Source organism: Hemiscyllium ocellatum, chromosome 39 (assembly GCF_020745735.1).
Source record: "Hemiscyllium ocellatum isolate sHemOce1 chromosome 39, sHemOce1.pat.X.cur, whole genome shotgun sequence".
In the NCBI taxonomy this organism is placed as follows: domain Eukaryota; kingdom Metazoa; phylum Chordata; class Chondrichthyes; order Orectolobiformes; family Hemiscylliidae; genus Hemiscyllium; species Hemiscyllium ocellatum.
The window spans coordinates 22569290-22591690 of NC_083439.1; the positions used below are offsets into that span (position 1 = coordinate 22569290).

Genomic DNA, 22401 nt, shown 5'->3' on the forward strand with positions numbered 1-22401 from the left:
AAACAACTAGTTGGACAGATAGGTATGCTTATGCTTTTGTTTAAAAATACCACCACATGATCAACAGCCACACTGGGCCTTAATTTACAGTACCACCCAAAGTGGTACATTTCCAAATTAAATTTTAGCCTGCACCACATGGCTGAGCTCTGGAGTGATAATCAAACTGAAAACTTGATTCAAGGTAAGGATGCTATCAACTGAATCAAGCTGATACACCACCTAATTATTTCTGTAGGATGCTGGCAATTTGTTTAAGTGCACAGGACCTTGAAATTATTTTGCATGGCTATATACATAATATCTTAAAGGCATTTGTTGAACTGTGTGCACCCTTTGCAGCTTGGAGGGAACATCTTGACCACTGATCTCAAGTCAAAGCTGTAAGCAGACAGACAGTCTGGCCCGATCTTCCAGGATAATTTCTAATTTAAATAACCAAAATGGTTATTTGGCAAGCTACGACTGGATTAAACAAAAAGAAACAAATATTGTTGTGAGGAAAGTGCTTGATCTTTTAAAGTTACCTTTTAAAAAGACAACATGATGTCAACATGGCATTTAACTGCATCAAGAAGAAAAAGTACACTTATCAATACTATACAAGGCAACAGTGCCTGTCAGAAGTCTGAAAGTTAGCAAAAATCCCTTGAACTTTTGATCGAAGTCCAAATTTAAATTCAATTTCAAAGTATGAAAAGATAGGGAGCAAAACAAAAATCAGCAAATCAATACAGTTGTGACCATTAAATGAATATTCCTCAATGGACCAAAACGGCACATTCATATTAAACAATACTAAACTAATTTCATCCAGCAGGAACATTCAATCTCAGATTGAAACGTTCCCGTCAATTGAACTGTATGATTAAACGATCCTGGTTATCAAATCAGATAATGTCGAGTGGTTTTAGGACAAGAACAACAACAACACTTGGGACAATTATCGCCCTTACAGTACAGGCACTTTAAACTACTGCCTTACGCTATGGAGAATCAAGATGTTTTCGGGTCTGATCAAACAAATTAGAAACAGATGCAGGCCACTCAGCCCCTCCAGCCTGCTCCATCATTCAATAAGATCAAGGTTAATCAGTTTGCATTTCCAATTCCACATTCTTGCATACCCCGGTAACTTTGGATTCCCTTATTCAAGAAGCTATCCATCATTACCTTGAAAATACACAATAACCTCACCTCCACCACCCAAAGCAGAGAATTTCCAAGTCAGACAACTATCAAGAGGGAAAAAAAGATTTTTATCACTTTCCTAAGGAGGCAACAACTAATTTTTAAACTGAGTCCCCATGTTCTATAAACAGCCATAAGACAGAACATCTTTTCCACACCTACCTTTTCAAGATCATTCAGCATTTTGTACACTTGATTCAAGGCACCCCTCAATTGTCTAAAATCCAGTGAAAACAAGCCCAGTCAGTGCAAATTTTGTCAGAAGACAACCCACTTGAGCTAGGTATCAATCTAGGAAGCCTAGTGAACTGCCTCCAATGCCTTTACATCCTTCCTTAAATAAGGGGGCCAACTACACAGTATTCAAGGTGGTTTCACCAATGCCCCATATGAATGAAGCATAATTCCCTTTCTTTAATTTCAATTCCTCATTACTTTACTTATGCAATTCATATTATACATGAGCGATCTTGATGAAGGAACTAATTCCTAAGTTTGCAGATGACTCAAAAATACATGGAGGGATAAGTAGTGGTGAGGAGGCAGGAAGGCTGAAGGACTTGGACAGGCTAGGAGAGTGGTCAAAGTAGTCAGATTCATACAGCACAGAAACTGTCCCTTCAGTCCACCTATACACGCCAACCATAGTCCCAAACTAAGCTGGTACCACCTGCCTACACTTGGCCAATATCGCTCTGAGATGTTAAGACATTAATTTGCTCTGCTGACCTTAAAGAAATTGGATGCCCCGGGGGTAGGGTGGTATGATTCTCTGTCTTGCAGTTGGAATCAATAAGAACACTGCAGTTAAAATTCTGCCCACACCCTGCAGTTAAAAAGAATGATTTACACAAACCTTAGCATGAAGGAATGATCCACATTACCATGTGTCTTGAGTGGCATGTGACTATGGGGGAAAATGGCTGGGGGTTGTCTTGTGGGCATTACTGACTGTGATGTAAAATCATGTATAAAGGAAAAACTGGTCCCTTTGTTCAGAGAAGTCTCTTGACATGGCTCCACAAGCCCTGCAAAGTGTGTTAAAGGTCCCTGCAAAAAACTTGTACTTGTTTAATAAATTTTGGCTGTTCACAGAAGTTGGCGTACTGCAGTTGCATAAAGAAAGAATCTCAAGAAAAAGAACCTAACTCCTCTAAACACTTCAGGAGAGGAGCTGAACAGAGAGCAACTTGAGGAAACTATGGCTGACTACGGAAATCATGGATAGCATAAAAGCAAAAGGAAAAGCATATAATGTGGTGAAGGACAGTGGGAAATCGGAGGATTGGAACGTTTTCAAAGACCAGACAGCAACAAAAAAAAAGAAATAAGGAGGGAGAACATTAAATACAATGGTAAGCTAGCCAGTAATATAAAGGAAGACTGTAAGAGTTCCTTTAGATATAAACAAAGGGCAAGAGAGGCAAAAGTGGACATTGGGCCTTGGAAAATGATGCAGGAGAGATGAGTGATGGGGAACAACTGAGTATAGTTGCCATCACGAAGGAGAAGATGCTTCAAAAACTGAATGGCCTGAAGGTAGATAAATCACCTGGGCCAGATGGACCACACCCCAGAGTTCTAAGGGAGATAAAATGAAGAGATAGTGGAGGCATTAATGGTAATCTTTCAGGCATCATTAGAATCAGCAAAGTCCCAGAGAATTGGAAAATCGCTAACTTGAGATTCTGGTTTAAAAAAGGAATAAGGGATAAGATGGAAAATTGCAGACCAATTAGCCTAACCTCGGTCATAGGTAAGAGCCTGGAATCTGTTGTGAAAGATGAGATTTCTGAATACTTGGAAGTGTATAGTAAAATAGGGCAGATTCAGCATGTTTTCATCAAGGGGAGTACATGCCTTACAAATCTGCTAGTAATCATTGAGGAAGTAACTTGCTTGTTAGACCAAGGAGAGCCAATGAATGTTAGTTACCCGGACTTCAAGAGATCTTTGACAAGGTGCTGAACAGGAGGCTACTGAGTAAGATAAGGGCCCAAGGTGCAAGCATGGATAAAAGCCTGGCTGTCTGTCAGAAAACAGAGTGACAATGAAAGGATACTTCTCAGGGTGACAAGTGGCTCAATGTTGCAACCACAACTTTTCACTTTAAGAACAACCTTGATTATTCAAACAAGAAGGAAGGGAGTATTGTGCTCAGATAACTGATTATTCGGACAATGGATAACGTTTTTACAGGATCTTGAGATCTTGTTTGGATCATCCAAAGCTCGGATAATTGATGTTCGGATAACCGAGATCGTTCTGTATACATGATGGAACTGAGGGAATTCTGGCTATGTTTGCAGATGATACAAAGATAGGTAGAAAAACCAGTAGCACTGAGGAGGCAGGGAGGCTGCAGAAGGATTTGGATAGGTTAACAGAGTGGGCAAGGAAGTGGCAAATGGAATACAAAAAGTGTGAGGTCATGCACTTTAGTACGAAGGAGAGAGACATGGACTATTTTCTAAATGGGGAGAAAATTCAGAAGTCTGAATTGCAAAGAATCTTGGGAGTTCTAGTCCAGGATTCTCTGAAGGTAAATTTGCAGGTTCAGTCAGTAGTTAAGAAGGCAAATGCAATGATGGCATTTACTTTGAGAGAACTGGAATATAAAAGCAGAGATGTACTTCTGTGGCTCTAAAAGGCTCTGGTCAGACTACGTTTGGAGTATTGTGTCCAGTTTTAGGCCCCATATCTCAGGAAGGATATACTGGCCCTAGAATGTGTTCAGAGGAGTTTCATGAGAATGGCCCCAGGAATGAACTGCTGAACATATATATGAGGAATACTTGAGGACTTTGGTTTCATACTCTACGGAGTTTAGAAGGATGGGAGGTAGCGGGGACGATCTAATTGAAACTTACAGAATACTGAACATCCTGGAGACAGTGGATGTTGGCAAGATATTTGTGTTGGCAGAAGAAACTAGGACCCCGAGGGCACAGAATTAGAGTGAAGGGAAGACCTTTTAGAACAGAGATATGGAGAAACTTCTTCAACCAGAGAGTGGTGAATCTATGGAATTCACTGCCACAGAAGGCTGTGGAGACCAAGACAGAGATAGATAGGGTTCTTGATTGCGAAGGGGATTAAAAGGGTTACGGGAGAAAGCAGGAGAATGCGATTGAGCAACTTATCAACTCTGATTAAATGGCAGAACAGACTTAATGGACTGAATGGCCTAATTTCTGCTTTTATGTCTTATGGTCTATCTATCCAAATGCTTTTTGAACGCTGCAACTGTACCGACATCCACCACTCCCTCTGGACGCTCATTCCACACACAAACAAAATCAATTTAAAAAAGATATAAGGAGCAACTTTTTTTAAAACACTTTCCTCTCACCTTAAAAAATGCCCCCAAGTGAAATTCCCCCACCCTAGGGAAAAGACACCTGCCCAATTGAAGTTGATTTGCAGACATTTTGTTTCCTTCCTCAGTGCTTTGGAGCCTCCTGTGAAATGCTGTACTGTCTTCTCTAACTTATTTGATTCGGTTCCTGCTGCTTCCGGTTGCCAGTTCCGGTAGTTTGTTACAGTGACCAGTATATTGGATCTAGGGTAATGTGCTTGTTGATGGAGTCAGTGGAGGAATGCTATGCTTCTAGAAGTTACCTGGCTGTCCTGTTTGGTTTGTTCAATGGTCGTTGTATTATCCCAGTCGAATTTGTGGCCTTAGTCATCTGTGTGTGAGGCTACTAGGGACAGGTGGTTGTGGCATTTAGTGGCTGGTCGGTGTTCCTGGATATGGATTGCTCGTTGTCTGCCTGTTTGTCCGACATAGTGTTTTGTGCAGCCTTTGCATGGAGTCTTGTAAACTGCATTTGTCTTGAATGTGATAGGTATAGGGTGAGTTATTGTCCGAACGTTGCTGTCGGTTTACGGGCTGTCATGAATCCCAGTGGTCAGAAAAGTCTGGCGGTCAGTTCAGAGACTTTTTTTTATGTAAGGTAGCATGGTTGGTGAGTTGGCCATGACATGTCCTTGCTGCATCGTTCGTTGTTCAGCATCTGTGGATAAAGTTACAGAGATATCTGTCCTTGGCAAAGACTCTGTAGAGGTGCTCCTCTTCTTTTCATAGGTCGGGAGCGCTGCAGTGTGTTGTAGCCCTTTGAACAGGGTCCTAAGGCAGCTTTTGTGTGTTTGAGTGGTTGCTGTTGTAGTTCAAGACCTGGTCAGAGTGTGTGGCTTTCCTGTACACTTTTGTGGTGCATTCACTGTTGTGTTCTTTCTACCATCATATCCAGGAACGGGAGTTGATTGTTGGTTTCTCCTCTCTTGGAAATCTGATCCTTGTGAGCATGGTGTTGATAATATGGAGTGTGTTCTCAACTTCTAATCTCTTAACAATAACAACAGTGTCATCCACTTATCTGATCCAGAGTTTGGGTTGGATTTATGGGAGAGCTATTTGTTCCAGTTACATAATCACGTCGCAGGCGGCTTCAAAGCACTGAAGGCATCACCTGGATAGGGGACCAAAGTCTGCAAAGCAACTTCCCAGCTCGGCGTGAACATACCCACAAGTACGACAACCAGCACCACAAGCTATAAATCTTTATACAAACTTTGAATTTTATCTGTATCACTCATGATTTTATAAACCTCTAAAGATCACCCATTAGCCTCCTATGCTTCAGTGGAAAAAGGTCCCAGTCTATTCAGCATCTCCTTGTAACTCAAACCAGCAACATCCTGGCAAATAGTTTCTAAACCCTGTCCAATTTAATAATATCTTTACTAAAGATGGTGGCCCGTAGTGGACATAGTACTCCAGAAGAGGCCTCACCAACATCCCAAGCAACTTCAACATGACATCCTAACTCCTCAATGCAAAAGTCTAAGCAACGAAGGTAGCAGATGGAATACAATGTGGGAAACTGTGAGGCTATGAACTATGATAGGAAGAGCAGAGGCATAGACTATTTTTTAAAAGGGGGAAAAAACTTTGTAAATCTGAGGCACAAAGGAACTTAGGAATCCTGGTTCAACATTCTCCTTTGGTTAGGTTACAAGTTCAGCTTGCACTTAAGAAGGCAAATGCAATGCTAGCATTCATTTTGAGATGTCTAGAATACAAGAACAGGGGTGTACTGCTGAACTGGATACGGTTCTGGTCAGATGTATTTGGAATATCAAATGCTGTTTTGGCTCCAACACCTGAGATGGCTTGGAGGGCTTCCAGGGGAAATTCACAAAAACGATCCCAATAATGAAGGGCTTGTCATAGGAGCAGTTGAAGAGTCAACACCAGTACTCAATGGAGTTTAGAAAGAGGGGGCATCTGATTTTAACTTACAGAATACTGAGAGATTAGGACCTGAGGGCACAGCCTCAAAATGAAGGGATGACCCTTGAGAATTGAGATGAAGATTAATCTCTTCAGCAAGAGACTGCTGAATCTGTGAAACTCTCTCCCACAGAAGACAGTGGAGCCAGAGTATCTTTAAGACAGAGATAGACAGGTTCTTCATTTGTAAGGAGATCAAGGGTTACAGGGAGAATGGGGTTGAAAAAAACTTATCAGCCACGATCAAATGGCCAAATGACCCAATTCTGCTCAAATCTCTTATGGTCTTATCATGAAGGACAGCATCACGTTAGCCTTCTTAAATACATGCTGCACCTGCTTACTAATATTATTGACTAGAACACCTAAATCCTTCTACATCTCTGAATTCTGCAGTAATTTTTAATTTAAGGGAAACTTTTATTATTCTTCCTTGCAACATGAACAACTTCACTTCTCCCACATTATACTCCATGTGCCAGGTATTTGCCCATACACTATCTACAACATTCTAATGCCTGTTCAATGTACTATCTTACCTATTTTGATGCCATCTGAAAGCTTAGCTATCATGCCTTTATTGCTCTTATCCTAGTCATTAATGTCAATTGAAAAAAGCTGAAGTCCAGCATACACTCCGACAGGACTCTATGCATTACATCCAACCAATCAGAATAACAAAGATTTATGCATACTCACTGCCATCATCCAAACAATCTTCTACCAATGCTAGTATGTTACTCACAACAGCATGAGCTCCTAGTACTCTCCACTGTCCTTCTTGAAGTGGCACCTTGTCAAATGAATTCTGGAAATCCAAGTCTAGTATATTTAGAGACTCTTGTTTATCCATGGTGTATGCTACTCTAACAAATTTTATTGGATTTCTTTGAAAGATTATTTCACTTTCACAAATCCATAGTAACTCTTCCTGAGCAATTTTGAGTTTTTCAACATACCTAGATATAATCTCCATGATGACACCTCCACCAAGATAACATCAAGGTAACGGGCCTTTAGCTTCCTGCCTTCTGACTGTCCTTTTCAAATTGAGGAGTTATGTTGTCTATTTTCCAGTCCAACTAATCTTTCAAAAATCAAGCAAATATGGAAACTTATCAACACTTCCACCATCTCATAAGCCACCTCGTCAAGACCCTCAGATGAACTTCATCAGTACCCAAGAACTTGTCAGCTCACAGCTTCAATTTTCTCATACCTTATGAGATTAATTTCAAGTTCCTCCCGCAATTTTATCTTCTGATTGCAATGTGTTTGTATGTTCTATCATGAGGACAGAAGCAAAATCTTTATTAATTTCACCTGCCAATGACTCTGAGCAGCTATAAGCCTTCCATTCTCACCCACTCAAGGATTTGTTCTGCTCTCTTTTCCCAATACCTATAGAAACACTATCCCTTTTCATATTTTCTTTATTCATTCGCAGGAAGTGGCCATCGCTCACCAAGCCACTATTTATTGCCCATCTTTAATTGCGCAAAGGGTTGTTCAGAGTAAACCGCATTGTTGAGAGTCTAGAGTCACACATAGACCAGGTCAGCAGATTTCCTTCCCTAAAAATGAACGAACCAGATGGGTTTATCCAACAACTTGAAGTGGTTTCATGGTCATCAGTAGACTTTTAAGTCACACTTTTTTTTAAAACATATGAATTTAAATTCCACCATCTGCCATGGCAGTACTTGAAACCAGGTGCTCAGGACAATACCTGGGTCACTGAATTAATAGTCTCATGATAATACCACTAGGCCAAAGCCTCCTCTTATTTGTTGGTTGCTTCCCCATACACTGTAACACTGTCCTCTAGTTAATCTTCTAGTCGTTACCTGCTGTTCTTTATATTCTCTCCAATCACCTGATCCACTACTAAGCTCAGCACAATTTAAAACCTTTTTCCTCAAGTTTGATACAGGTAGAAGATCTTTTATCTGAACATCCAAAAACCAAAAAGCTCTGAAATCTGAAGTTTGTTTGTGAAGTTTTTTTCTCATTAACAAGGTTGTTTGGCAAGCAGGAGAAAGTGAGGACTGCAGATGCTGGAGTACCAGAGTTAAAAAATGTGGTGCTGGAAAAACACAGCAGGCCAGGCAGCATCCAAGGAGCAGGATAATGGACGTTTCGGGCATAAGCCCTTCTGCAGGCGAGCAAACAGTTAACACAAGTCGACACCCACTCGATGTGTGTCACTCAGATGCAACATGAGGGTTGTGTGGCCGAGCAAGTTCTTAGTTAGAAGTCTGCTTCTCCGATAAGAGTTTTAAAAATTTCACCATTAAACATCACATTCTGAAAACTAAAAAATTTCAAATTCCAAAAAATAGCTGACCCCGAGCATTTCTGATAAAGGGTCTTCAACTTATACTTTCCTGAAATTTCATAAACCACATAGTGCATCCACAACTTAGAATATCAAGTATATCAACTATAAAGAAAAATTCCAAGATGTCCACTTAAACACTTGCCACTACCGCCCTTTTAGTCTACCCTCTGGCTTCACTTCAGCTATTTGAGCTTTCACGTCCACAGAGGTGCCCTTACTCAAGTTTAAAATAATACTCTTTGCCCAACTCTTCACCCTTTCAAAACCAGACACAAAATTCAATTATATTTTGGTCACTGCTACTGAGAAATGGCTATATGATGAGGCTATTAAGTAATCTTTTATCACACTTCACAAGATCTAGGATAACCAGCCCTCTGGCTGTTTCAAGAGCAGACTGCTCCATAAATTTTCCTCAAAAAGATTCGATGAACTATCATCCAACAGACCATTACCTACTAAATTTCTCCAGTTACTGTTTTGTTTAAAATCACTGATAATTTGGGTCATCCCTCGAATAAACAGCTAATATTTTTGTATATTTTGTCACACTGTAGTTGGTCTGAGGAGGCCTGTAGACCCCTCATTTTCATAATTTACTCTATCATTCTTCAGCACCATTCAAAACAATTCTACATCCTAAATGAAAGTCATTTATACAATTACAGCAATGATATCCTTGATTAATAGTACCACTCCTCCATCCTTAATGCATATCAGATAATCAAAAATTTCCACCCGAGGTTCTGCACTTCAATTTAATGCCTCAACCCTCATCCTAAGGAGAACCTTTTTCCTAGCCCTATGTTTGCGACCAGTGCCCCAACAGATGGAGAATTATTTCATTTCTATAAAAAGACTAAATTCAACCAACATATAAAATCTGATGTGATGTGCAGTTTTTGGACATTCAAAATTGACAGAGATTCTTATATAAATTCCTGTGCAATGTTACTGGGGTAACAGTGCAACTTATGCAAGCCAAGAGATAAATACTCAGATCAGAAAGGAAATCTGCAGAAATGTTCGAAGACAATTTGCTTAAACAGCCAAAATGAAATGAATGTTTCAAGTAATGACAGAACACACATTTTCCAACTAATGGCAGATAAAGATGGCAAGTTTCTACTTAAACGATCAACAACCATTAGCGTAGGTCTCAAACAGATTAATTCAGCATTGTCATCATGGTTTGTGAAAAGGCTACACAGATGTAAAACAATAACTAGTCAAGATTAGAGACCATACATGAATAAAGTCGAGTTCCAGACATTTAAATAGTAACTGCAATGAGTAACTGTCCCTTGTATTCCAAAGTCAATCATTTTTAAATCTTTGAATTTCAACTTTATATTGAAGGATATATTATCTATCTATATGGATTGAGGAGGACGCGGGTGGTCTAAGTAGTAAGTTTCAGGATGAAAAAGATGGAGAGAGCTGCTGATAGTGAGGAGGATACAGCAGCATATAGACAGACTAGAAATTTGGATGGAGAAATAGCAGGTAGAGTTTAATTCAGACAAATGAGATGATGCACTTTGGGAGAATTAACGCAGGAAGAAAGTACACAGTAAATGGCAGAACCCTTAATCACATCAACGTACAGAGGGATCTGGATGTACAGATCCACAGTTCCCTCAAAGTGACAACACAAGTAAATAAAGGTGGTCAAAAAGGCATACCGCAGCTTGCTTTCATCAGGCAGGCCACACAGTAAGAAAGCTGGCAAGTCATGTTGCAGCTGTATACAAGTTTGTTAGGACACATTTGCAATACTGTGTATAGTTCAGGACGCCACACTATGACAGAGTGTCATTCAGTCACACAGCTTAGAAAGAATCTTTGGTCCAACTCATCCATGCTTCCCAAAATAAACTAGTCCCACTTGCCTGTGTTTGGGCCATATCCTTTTAAACCTTTGCTATTCATATACCTGTCCAAATGGCTTTGACATGTTGTATTTGTACCAACATCCACCACTCCCTCTGGCAGTTTGATCCACATATGAACCACCCAATGTGTGGAAAAAGTTGCCCCTCAGGTCCCTTTTAAATCTTTCTCCTCTCACTTTATAAATACGCTCAGTCGTTTTCAACTCCCCCACCTTATCTACGCGGTGGCTTTGGAGACAGGCTACAGAAATGGTTTACCAGAACGTTGCCTGCTTTGAACGTTACCTACAAGAAGAGACTGCACAAACTTTGTGTTTGTTTTCACTTGAATGAAAGATGAGGAGCAACATGATAGAAGTTTACAAAATTAGGAGAAACTGATAGAATGGATCGTCAGTCTTTTTCACAGGATAGAAATGTCAACTATATGGGGACATGAGTTTAAGGGGAAAGCGGGTAAGTTTAAAGGAGAGGCAAGAGCTATGCCCTTTTTTAAACAGAGGGAGGTAAGTGGCTGGAACATGCCGTAGAGGAGACTGCTAAGAGAGATACAATACCAATGTTTAAAAAGGCATCTTAACAGATAGACAAATAGGCAGGGAATAAAGGTATATGAACAATGTAGAGGCAATAAATTAGAAAGGCATCATGTGACAGCACAGTCTTGTTGGGCCAAAGGGCCTGTTCCTGTGCTGTTTTTTGTAAAGATTAGTGTTCAAGGTTTAATTACCACTGGAACCTGGATAGGCTGTGACACGTAAACCAAAGGGTTAACACGTGAACATGATCCCAGGTTTAACGGACAAATTTATAAATTACAAGTTCCATTGGGCAACTGTGCAAACTCCACATTGACATTCTCCCCACATCTGCATGGGTTTCCTCCCACAATCCAAAGATGCGCAGGTTAGGTGTATTAATTAGGAGTAAGTGTCAAGTAATAGGGTAGGTGAATGGGTCTGGGTGGATTACTCTTCAGAGGGTCAGTGTGGACTTGTTGGGCCAAAGGGCCTGTTTCCACACTGTGGAGATTCTACGATTATTCAAAGAATAAAGTCTCAGTAGTCCCTTAAGTAAGAAAGCGTAAAACCAGTAGTCCATTTAAGGTTAGTTAAAACAAGATAACGTATCTGAGCAAGCAGAAACATTACTACATACAGGAATAAAATTATTCCTGTCAAAAGCCTTCAGTCAAGAAACTGATAAATTAGTAAGTCTGGCAAAGCTATTTGCATGTCCCTAACTACCAAACAGGCATACAATTAGTACTTTCAATTAACTTCAAATAACGGGCAGAAAAATGTCACTAAGGTGGAAAATTCTACTGAACGAAACATGAATCCATGTCAGTTCATAAATATCTTAATGCAGAATTTAGTGTACAAAACTGCCAAAAGGTATACCATAAATTGTCAATATGACACAGTAGCAGAAGTAGATTATTTGATCTGTCAATGAAATCATTACTAACTTCAATCCCGCTTTCCTATCTTATAGCCTTATTGACTATAACTTTGTCTATCTCAACCTTGAATATACTTAACAGCCAGCCATTACTTCAAATCAGATCTAGAACACGAATGCAACTTTCCATTCATGCAAACTCAGTACCAAAAGTAGCGTTACGATTCCAATCTGAACAAAGTTGACAACCAGGACATGAATACAATATAACCTTCAAACATGAAAAGCAGGCCTAATTTAAAGTGATTCATTTTAGATCTACAATACATTAGCAATTGTAATGATTTATTATGAACTGCAAGTTCACAATAGTTTCTTCTCAGCATAGCATGTTCTACTGAGCAAGTTAACAAATGCAGAAAACATAATTGTAGCCATTATTACTGCTGTTAACTGTTTCAACTTCAAGTTACAATACAAAATGCTGTAAATTAATGACAATCTCAGTACAAAATTGCAAATTTTCAGAAATTCATTTTAGATTAAACAGAAATGATCAGATTAAAAATAACAAATTCTACAATAAAACATCACTGACTTAAAAACTAAAATTCAATATTCAAACTGAAAAACAAATTTTATCTTAATTGTCCACAACATTCCTTTATAAAAAAGCAGAATTCTACTTCAAAACATGGAGCTTACTACAGTTGTAAGTACTGCATACAATCTCTGCATTCATCTTCAAGCCTGCCAATTAATATACAACCTGTACGCATAAGCAGTTTAACATATCTTAGTCATCCCAAACAATTGCTGGCACAACAACATTCTGACGAGAAAATTAACACTTTTCAGGATTTAGAATTTTGACACTAACTGTACAAAGAAACCTGAATTAAAATCCTAAATCTCAGCATAAATTAGACAAAATCACTTATGTTAATAAAATCATGAAAAACTATATATACTACAGCACTTGAGATCATATTTTAGCCTTACCTGAACCACCAAATTGACTGCTTGCCAGTGTGGTTGGTCCGTTTTTTCCACTATTAACGGGAGGAGAGAACATCTAAAAACAAACAACGTTTTTCAATATTTTAGTAATCTATATTTTATAATAGTATACTCAACACAACTGAATGTACTTAAAGACAGACTCTCCTGATAACAGAACATGTACCTTTGTGATACAGCAGTCAAGAATTACTGGCTTAATATTTCAAATATTAAGTTTCACATTCAAATTTATAAAAACAAATTTGTGTAAATAGACAATTTAACATTAGGTTATTGCATCCATTCCTGATTGTCTCGACTGTAAATTATGCAAACGAAATTATCAAAATGAGTAATTTCTCAAAGACATAATACTCAACGATTTATAAATTTTGAAAATATGCTTGCCACCACCATTTATCTGACAACACTGATGAGCAGAAGTCCATCAATTGAAAATAAAAATTATGCTGACCTGAACGCGGCAATACTTCAAACTGCTTTGATCAAGTTTTCCAGTTAACCTGCCCTGAAAAACTATGAGAATCGTCTAGACATAACGGTAAACTTCAAAAAGATTACTTTTGACTAAACTGCACGCAGGCAACGCCACATGGCTTTCAAATGATGGGAAAAGCGTATTCGTAATAAAGCCTCCAAGCATCATACCGCACTAAAATCCAGCAGATCGCTCAATTCCTTGTCCGTTCCTATAGCGGCCATCCGCTGCTGTGGATTCATCTTGATTTACTCTCACTAAACCTAAGAACAAAACAGTGACACGATTTACTCAAAACCATTATTTAAAATGAATCTGCGCAGCAGACGCCTTCAATGGTTGATTGGTGAGGCTAAAAATAACCCAATACAACGTTCCGACTCACTAACAAGTTAAAAGACTCCAAAGTAGTTATCCTGTAAGTAAAAGTCCACATCACGTTCCGAAAATACTCTACTGCAGAAAGAAAATTCGACTCTCCGAAACATAAGAGCGCTGTACAAGAAATGATAAGTAAGCCGCTAACATTATTCCACATAACAAAGACCGTTTAGCCTCAACAAGCAGAAGCAAGATAAATAAAAATACACCAAGTAAATAATCAGTATTAAGTTTTGTATAGCAGAAACTCCAGTTTTTTTTAAAGTGGGGGGCTGTGGAGATAAGGATAGGATCAGCATTCCCTGTTTAATTGGAAATAAACAGTTTGTTGTCGATGATTTGAAGGGCGACTGCAGACACAGTCGAGTCTTGAAAAGGCAGATGGGGGGGGGGACATGGCGAGCTTTGGAAAATCTCCATCATCCCCTCCTCCTTAACCTAGCGCCTTGTTTACAGACACAGCCCTGACCCTCAGGGTCAACCCCCCTCCCCGCCCCCCGACATTCAACTCGCTCGAGCCCCATCTCCCTCTCGGTCTCTCTCTCTCGCGCGCGCGCGCACACACACACAAGGCCAACTTTTGACGGCTGTCCGCCGAGCCCGCCCTCCCTTCGATCCCCCAACCCCTCACTCACCTCGCTCTCCCCCACCCCTTTCCAGCGAACATCCGACTGCCACCAGCGCACACTCGCCGCAGGGTGTGTGTTACAGAGAGAGAGAGAGAGGTTTTAAACTCACTCCCGCTCTCAACACACACACCCCCCCGTCGTCGCCGTTGCCGCTACACCTCCTCCCCCACCTCTTCGTCTTCGCGGGGCCGGCTCGAGTGCCACCGTTCAATACGGTACGGGACCGCTCCGCTCTCCTATCTGTATCGCCCCCCACTTTTTTCCTCAGTGTCGTCCCCCCCGGCTCGGTGATCAGCCCCCACGGCTCCTTCAGGCGGACATATTGTTTTCAGAAGGTGGGGGTGGGGGGGAGGAAAGCTGACCGCGTCACCACGCTCGGGCAGCACGTCGTATCCCTCCGAGCTGTGCTCCCGTCAGGCTCCGGTTGCGGGGCACGGACGGCGTCCGTCCTGCTAACCTCTCTCTTTCTAAAGATGGAGAATGACCCCCAACCATCTAAGCGACGTGCATTTTAACGTTCCGACAGATTTGGGGCCTCTTAAGTGACCGGGGGGGATGACCAGAAACGAATGGCAATGCAGGATCCTTTGTTTGCGCGGCAGGAGGCGGCAGTTGTGAGATGGTCTCTGTTTTCCTCCCGCTTTGATTGACAGCAGATGACTGGATGGGCTCGAATTACACACATGGCCAATTAGATGGTATCTTCCTACAGTACACAAGAGGCCAAAAATTATATATTTTTTCATCCTAAGGGAAAATGTTGACGGATTATTGTAACGGACGCAAGTGGATTGATCACGTGCAATACAGAAGCAAAAAAATATGGAAACCTTAAATAAAAATAGAAAATGCTGGAAATGCTCAACAGGCTTGGCAGCATCTGTAAAGAGAGGGGCATTTTATGTTAGGGTCTCAGATCTTTCAGAAGAACTAATATGTTTCTAATGCTTAAACACATGCAACGACCCAATGAATCTAATGAGACCATGCCCTTCCATTCCACAGGGCTAAAAATGTTCATCATCAGGAAAAATGTTGACTGAATATTGGAAAGGACGGAAGTTAAATGGTCCTGTGTAATACTTAAAACAAAAAAAGCCTGAATTGTTCTTCCATTTGTTCGTTGTTCAGAGAGCTTATTTTAGAATAAATTGCATATTCTAAGAAATAGGCTACTTAAAGTTTAATTAAATCGTGTACTGTTGCAAGCTAAAATTGTGGTTTGCTGTGTGAAACAAAGAGCTGTGTGTAGGAAGATCAATCACTCATCCAAACTGAACGAAAATCGAAATTTAGATTTTCCCAGTTCGGACGGAGGTCATTGACCTGAAAGTTCTCTCGTTTTCTCTTTGCAGATGCTGTCAAACCCACGAGTCGTTTCAACGTTTTGTTTTTGTTTCAACATTTTTTAGAATTCGATTTGGGTGATGGAAGAAGACACCAGTTTGCCAGCAGCACTTATAAATCATACAATGAATTAAAAGGGTCCTAAGCGTTTCATCCTCTGTTTAATTATCTTTGAATTTAAGACAAAATAACTTGCACTTTTGCAATTTCTAAAGAAGGTGGATGTGCTTGGGCTATTGCAACTATCCACAACCCCCACTTCAGGACTGCTGCTTCTGATTCATCTTTTGTCATTTACTGTACATCTTTGGAGTCACGTTGTTTATTTCATTTTGTTCCATTCCTTTTTATCTTGCATCGTCGTCACTTTCGTCAATTAATCTCTCTTGCTTCCCTTTTGTTCTTGCCTCTTTACCTGCTTGTTTAAAATTCTGTACCTCTTTAACTTTCTCCAATGACAAATCAACGACCTGGCCGTTAGTCTGTTGCAGGGAGTATTTCTAGTTTGCTTTAAATTGCTGCTACCTTTTAACATTTCAGTTTTCAAACATCGGTAATATTTTGCTTTTGTTGACGTGTAACGGACTCCTTCCAAAAAGTTATCCGGTTGGAACAAGTTGCACACAATTCGGTTTCCGACAAAAAAAGGCCAGTTAGTACAGATGTTAATGATGTTTTGAGTGCAAAATTTCCTATTCGTGATGGGGTTTGAATCCAGGGCTTTTTTTAAGGTTTGCGCATTTGATTGCTCAGGCTCTTAAAACAAAACTGGTTATTTGTTCATTACCGGACGCAGCAATCCCCTAGCGATTGGGAAGCGACGGAAGAGGAGGCGATCGATCGGCAAGAAGTTGGAACCGAAAGATTCATGCAGGCCCCATCACAGCTCATGTGAAACGCAACATGTGACCCCTTTAGAGGAACAGCCGATGGCCCAGATTGTGGAGTTTTCTCGGCGGACGTTCAAACCTTTAAGACAGCAGACAAGCGTTGCCTTGTTTGTATTCACACATTGCTCCTGTCAATACACCGCATCTCGATTGCAACAGTGACGACAAACAAGGGAAATAAAAAAAACGGAAGTTCGGGCACCATGCAGTCTATCCCAAAATCCCCTGCTCTTTAAAACCACAAAAGAGCTTCGGAGGGAGAGATTGGGAGAGAGAGCTGCTCACTTTGATTCTGACCCTCGAGGGCCAGAGAGTCGCGCCCCCAGTCTGCTGCTTATCCCTGACTTGGGGAAGTTGCTTTCACTGACGGCCAGACGCTGCAGGCGGCTGCAAATAAGAAGCGAGCAAGGCACTGGTCGAAAACGGGGACCTTGACATTCAACATGAACAAAATCTTTAAAATTAATTAAATGCTTTTTCTTTGAAAAACTCCGCAATTTTTTAATTAGACTTTCAGATTTAAAGATGCTCCACATCGGCATAGATTATTTAGTTTACACAGCAAATTAAAGCGTTCGGATAGTTCAATCACCGCAATAAGTAAACAATGTGAGTATATTCGGATGATCAAACCTGTGACAGACAACGATAATTCCCATTAGAATCCTGACAGAATGGGTTTAAGATACAGTTTTCAGTAGCATCATCCGAGATATGAGTGGCAAAATTGTTACACTTTCAAAGCTACACTTTGAAAAACAACTTCTGCTAGCTAATCCCTCTATTATACAGTAGCTTCACAGAATTGCCAGTTGCTCGACAAAAACAGTAAAGTGCTCCTTTGGAGATAAAGATGTGTCATACCAAATCACTTCTAACAATAAATAAAGCCTGATTTATAACAACACTCCACTGGTGCCCAGAGGTCGCGGCAAGCGCCATATAAAACGGGAATTCTTTTGCCCATCTGAACTCCATACTTTAAAAATGCATTTGTGTGTAGATTTATACATGAGTGGAATTTGGTTCTGGTCAATGTCTGATTATTTGGAAATCACCCGTTCCAGCTGCTGTAGAGAATTATAGAATCAAACTCTTTCAGCTCATTTTACAAGTCGACACTATATTTCTACATTGTGTGTAAAAAACAGAGCACTACATCAGGCAATTGTTTGCATTTGCACAAATCAATCCCAAAGTTTGTTTCTTTTGAACTCTGGCTTGAAATCAAACTTTGAACGTTTCAAACAGATGTGTAAATCGGTGTTGTACTCTTAGGACAGTGATTCTTGCATTTAGATATTTAACAAAAAATAGAAATCCCCAACAGATTAACAGAAATGACTTTTTGTAGGTCTCTGTGGGTCTAGTTTCACTTACCTATCTTCTACGTATGCCAATCTCATACGTAGATATCAACCTTGGAGCCACCGATTAGACATAATCTGGTGTCTAGATACAGGACATTATTTTTCCATTTTTCTTTCAGGTGTTATAATGATGTATTTCAAAAAAAAACTTTTTTTTACTTAAGTATTCTATTCTACCGAATAAACAGACGAAAACCCCTATTCAATAATCCTAGTAGACCTGTCAATAATCTGCCTATTCATTATGGAGTTGCTTTTAATGACTCTAGAGCTAACAATTTCAAACGATTTAGTTTAGTAACAGACAATTTTGAAATATTAAGTGAATTTAGATATTCCAATAAGTTTGTCAAGAAATCTGCACTTTCATAATGAGTAACAGAGATCACATCTGAAATAAAATTGTAAATGAAAATTAAATCTACTTTGCAGATGTTTCCATGCATTTCATTTACTTATTCATTTATTTTAAACAAAAACAAATCAGCCAAGACGTGATTACAGTTAGTGAATTGTCTGGACGCATTATATTGAAATTGATAATTGCGAAGAATGTTCTGCTCTGAACTTAAACAGTCTCCCGAAATGGGGCGTGCAAGTATTCAAATATTTGAACGTATTATTAAAATATTGACCACGATAATTGTAAGTCATTCGTATCTTTTGGGATTTCGCGCGATGTTGCAGAATTCCATGACTAAACTATGTATTTATCGTATTTTTACACCAGAGAAGGAACATACCAACGCAGTCCCGTTATACCCTGAATTAATTAGCGGGTTGATACTGATTTCACGCTGGTTTCTTAAGCCTACAATATCACAATAGCCAATAAAACACATCTTTACTCGAAATCAACATTGCAGTCCATAGATTAAAGACAAACGTCAGAAAAAGTAGCCTTTTTTATGCTGCACGATATCTGTCGTTTTCTAAGAAAATACATTTGGCTGACGTAATTTAAGTAAAAAAATCTCATGTTTTCATACGGTTAGATCATTAAGTTTGCCTTAATATACAGTTCAAGCTAGCCAGGTTGCTAGAAGTTCACGCCTGACATTTGTTTTCTGTCATTAAATGTAGGAAAAGGCACTGACAACAACAGGAATATTACAAATATCTCACGTACCTCTGTATTAGCAGTAATTACTGCAGCGTCAGGAGGAACACTTCGTAAAGTTGTTCGTTATGTAAGACGATCTCTGCCACTGGCATCTAGTGTCACTGCATTGTTGGCTGAACAAAGGTGCTTCCAGCTCATAGAGGGCGATGAAACAGGAACGACCCGCAGGGAATCCTTACAAAATTCCACACTTGAAAATGGCAGACAGCAGAAACAGAGATGCAAAGTGATTAAAAATATTATGAACTATAATATACTACGTGTCTTATGGGAAACATACGTATCAGTCGTTACTCTACCCTTAAAACTGAACAAGTGAAGTACAATCACCAATTGTTTTTGTTTCCATCACTGCAGAGGACCTGTGAAGATTAGTGGTCGATTGCACGAGTCATTTTGGACCAAATATGATTTTATTGCAAAATACGAAAACCTTGGTTTGTTCTGTTTCCCGCACAGACTATCTATAGATGAGGAGAATTGTCAGGATAACTCTTTTATAAATTCAATAAAATTCTGCTCACATCTCTGGGAGGTAGACCAATATTGTGCTTCAGAATTGTTATCAGGGAGTAATGTTGTTTTCTTCTGTTCAATTGTCACAATTTTGAAATCATGCAGTTAGCGGCACCTGTTGGCAGTGAGGGAATTAGAATTTGTTAAATCAGCCCAGTCCTGCGTCGACTTTGACTCACCTCCAGAATGATTCTCTTGAGCATCAGTTTTTCAGTTCTACCGCAGTCTTCTCGAGACCGGCAACTTTCGAAGATTTCAATTCAGCTTTTTGCTCGTTTTGAATCTCCGTGGTACTCGCTGGATTAAAACAAAATCAAATACCTTGCATTGTGCCTTAAATAGTTTTCACTGCAAAAAAAATCTAGCTTGCATTTCCTATAATTCATTTCAGAACTTCACCACTCCATTGGCTGCCAAGTGCTTCAGGGAGCTCTTTTGACTTGTAGTCACTGTCGTTTCAGCATATGAAAAGTCTCAGCTGATTTGCGCACAGCAAGATCCCATAATCAGCAACGAGAAGATTGGTGTTTCACTATAAATATGATTCTGGTATCATCCAGTTTCTACATCTTAATAAAACAGTCGACATAAAATGATTTCGCTGCTCGTTGGATGCTGCCTGAACTGCTGTGCTCTTCCAGCACCACTGATCCAGAATCTGGTTTCCAGCATCTGCAGTCATTGTTTTTACCTATAAAAATACAACGGAAATAGCAAGTCATTTACAGCCTCATCCAATCTCCTTTCTTCATTTGTGTTCAAGTAAATCGAAAGAATGGTTCCTATTTGGGCGCAGAGCTTCTATTTTTAAATAAGGAAAATACTGCAGATGCAGGAGATCTGAAATAAAAACAGAAATTGATGGAGAAACTCAGCAGGTCTAGCAGTATCTGTGGAGAGAGAATCAGTGTTAATATTTTGAGTCTGATATTAGTTTTCTGACGAGACGGTAGTACAATGCCATGTGAAGCACGCAGCAAACATTCACTTCTTCAATGTGTTCTAATCCCTGGAGAATTAAATGCTGACAGAGTTCATTTTACTAGTCAATATTTTCTGTGCACTTGGGTAGGGAAATTCAGCATGGAAAATTACATGGACCACAGGTTGGTTGCATTGACCTCTGTCCCAGAATTATTGACCTTCTCAAGGAGCTCATAAAAATACCTACCCATGCATTCTTTCTGAGCTAAGTAGCAAATTATGAGCTGATTTGTCCATTATTATGCATCAACTCTGCATCATTGTTCAACTGAATCAGATGCACTGTTATTAATTGTTTGAAGATGCTTTGGTTGCACTTCCATTGCTGTATTAATTACAAAATTCTTATTTCCTTCTCGTGACAGTGTACAAGTTTGGCACATGCTTTAATTCAAAGCATATGCATTCCAAGGTGCATGTCTGATTTAATTGGTGGTGTTACAGTTCACACAGGAAGTCTGAGTTGTTGTGGCAACATTCACTTTTCCATGCATGTTGTCATCTGAAACCATGGTTAATGATGACAGAATTTCCAACTTCCCTTCCATCAGATAGCTGTCTCCATGAATCTGCCCCATTCTCACCATTTGTTTACCACATTTGGAAAGGTTTACCGGCTGATATGTAACCTGTTTGGTCATCTTATGAATGCATCTTCCTTGGCCATGTGGGACTCAAATCCAGACTTCTGCATAAAGTGAGTCAACTAACCAATCAAACACAAGATGTTTCTATGGATTAATTAGAGGCCCACACTCTACCAACCTAATGTGTGACAGCATGTCGGATGTCTAGATTTCAGCACCAGAACCCAATTATTGTATTTACAGTAAAACATCAAAAGGGGAACTCCTGAGGCACAGATGTTGTGTCCCTATCTTTGAGTCAGAAGTTCCAGGCTCAAGTCCTACCTACTCCAGAGGTGTGCCATAATATCCCTGAGCAGGTTGGTTAGAGAATTTTTAAGAAAACGAAAGGGGGTTGAAGAGAGGATAGTCACACTATACTTCTCAAGCTCAGGAGGGAAAGCAAATTGCACTTGGGTAACTCTATTTATGACCTTAAAGATCTCTTAAGCTGACCCCTAACTGTTAAAAGCCTTTCATTTAACTGCAAGAAGGAAACAGTTATCATGAGATATGTAACTGCACAAATAGACTAAATAGGAGCAAAGAGGAGTGGACCAAGGTATCCTGGAGGGAATGGGCCTGGGGGAAGGCTGACAAGGGAGGAGAGGAGAATATGTGTCATATGGTGGCATCCTGCTGGAGGTAGCAGATAGGGTGGTTAATGGATGTTTCGATATGGATGCTGATGGGGTGGTAGGTGAGGACTGGAGGACACACTTAATGTTGTATCTGGGAAGAGAAGGGGTGAGGGCAGAAGTACAGGAAATGGGTCTTTCCCTCCAGGGCACATTGGCTCACTCCTCCTCCACTCCCAATAGCTCTCAACATCCCCACGGCACCTTCCCATTCAATCGCAGATGGTGTAATATCTGCCCATTTTCTTCCTCTGTCCTCACTACCTCAG

General features: G+C 40.0%; 1 protein-coding gene across 3 annotated transcripts in view; it reads right to left on the reverse strand.

The window, feature by feature from the left end:
• Positions 1-14990, reverse strand: part of tcf12 (transcription factor 12) — a 332010-nt gene extending 317020 nt beyond the window's left edge. For all 3 annotated transcript variants that reach the window (XM_060853127.1, XM_060853128.1, XM_060853126.1), the window contains exons 1-3: positions 14645-14990; positions 13799-13891; positions 13130-13202 (exon numbers count right to left, since the gene is read on the reverse strand). In XM_060853127.1, coding sequence (XP_060709110.1) covers positions 13130-13202; positions 13799-13870 — 145 coding nt within the window. In that variant the 5' untranslated portion in view covers positions 13871-13891; positions 14645-14990. The remainder of the gene's footprint in view (positions 1-13129; positions 13203-13798; positions 13892-14644) is intronic.
• Between the last annotated feature and the right edge of the window lie 7411 nt (positions 14991-22401).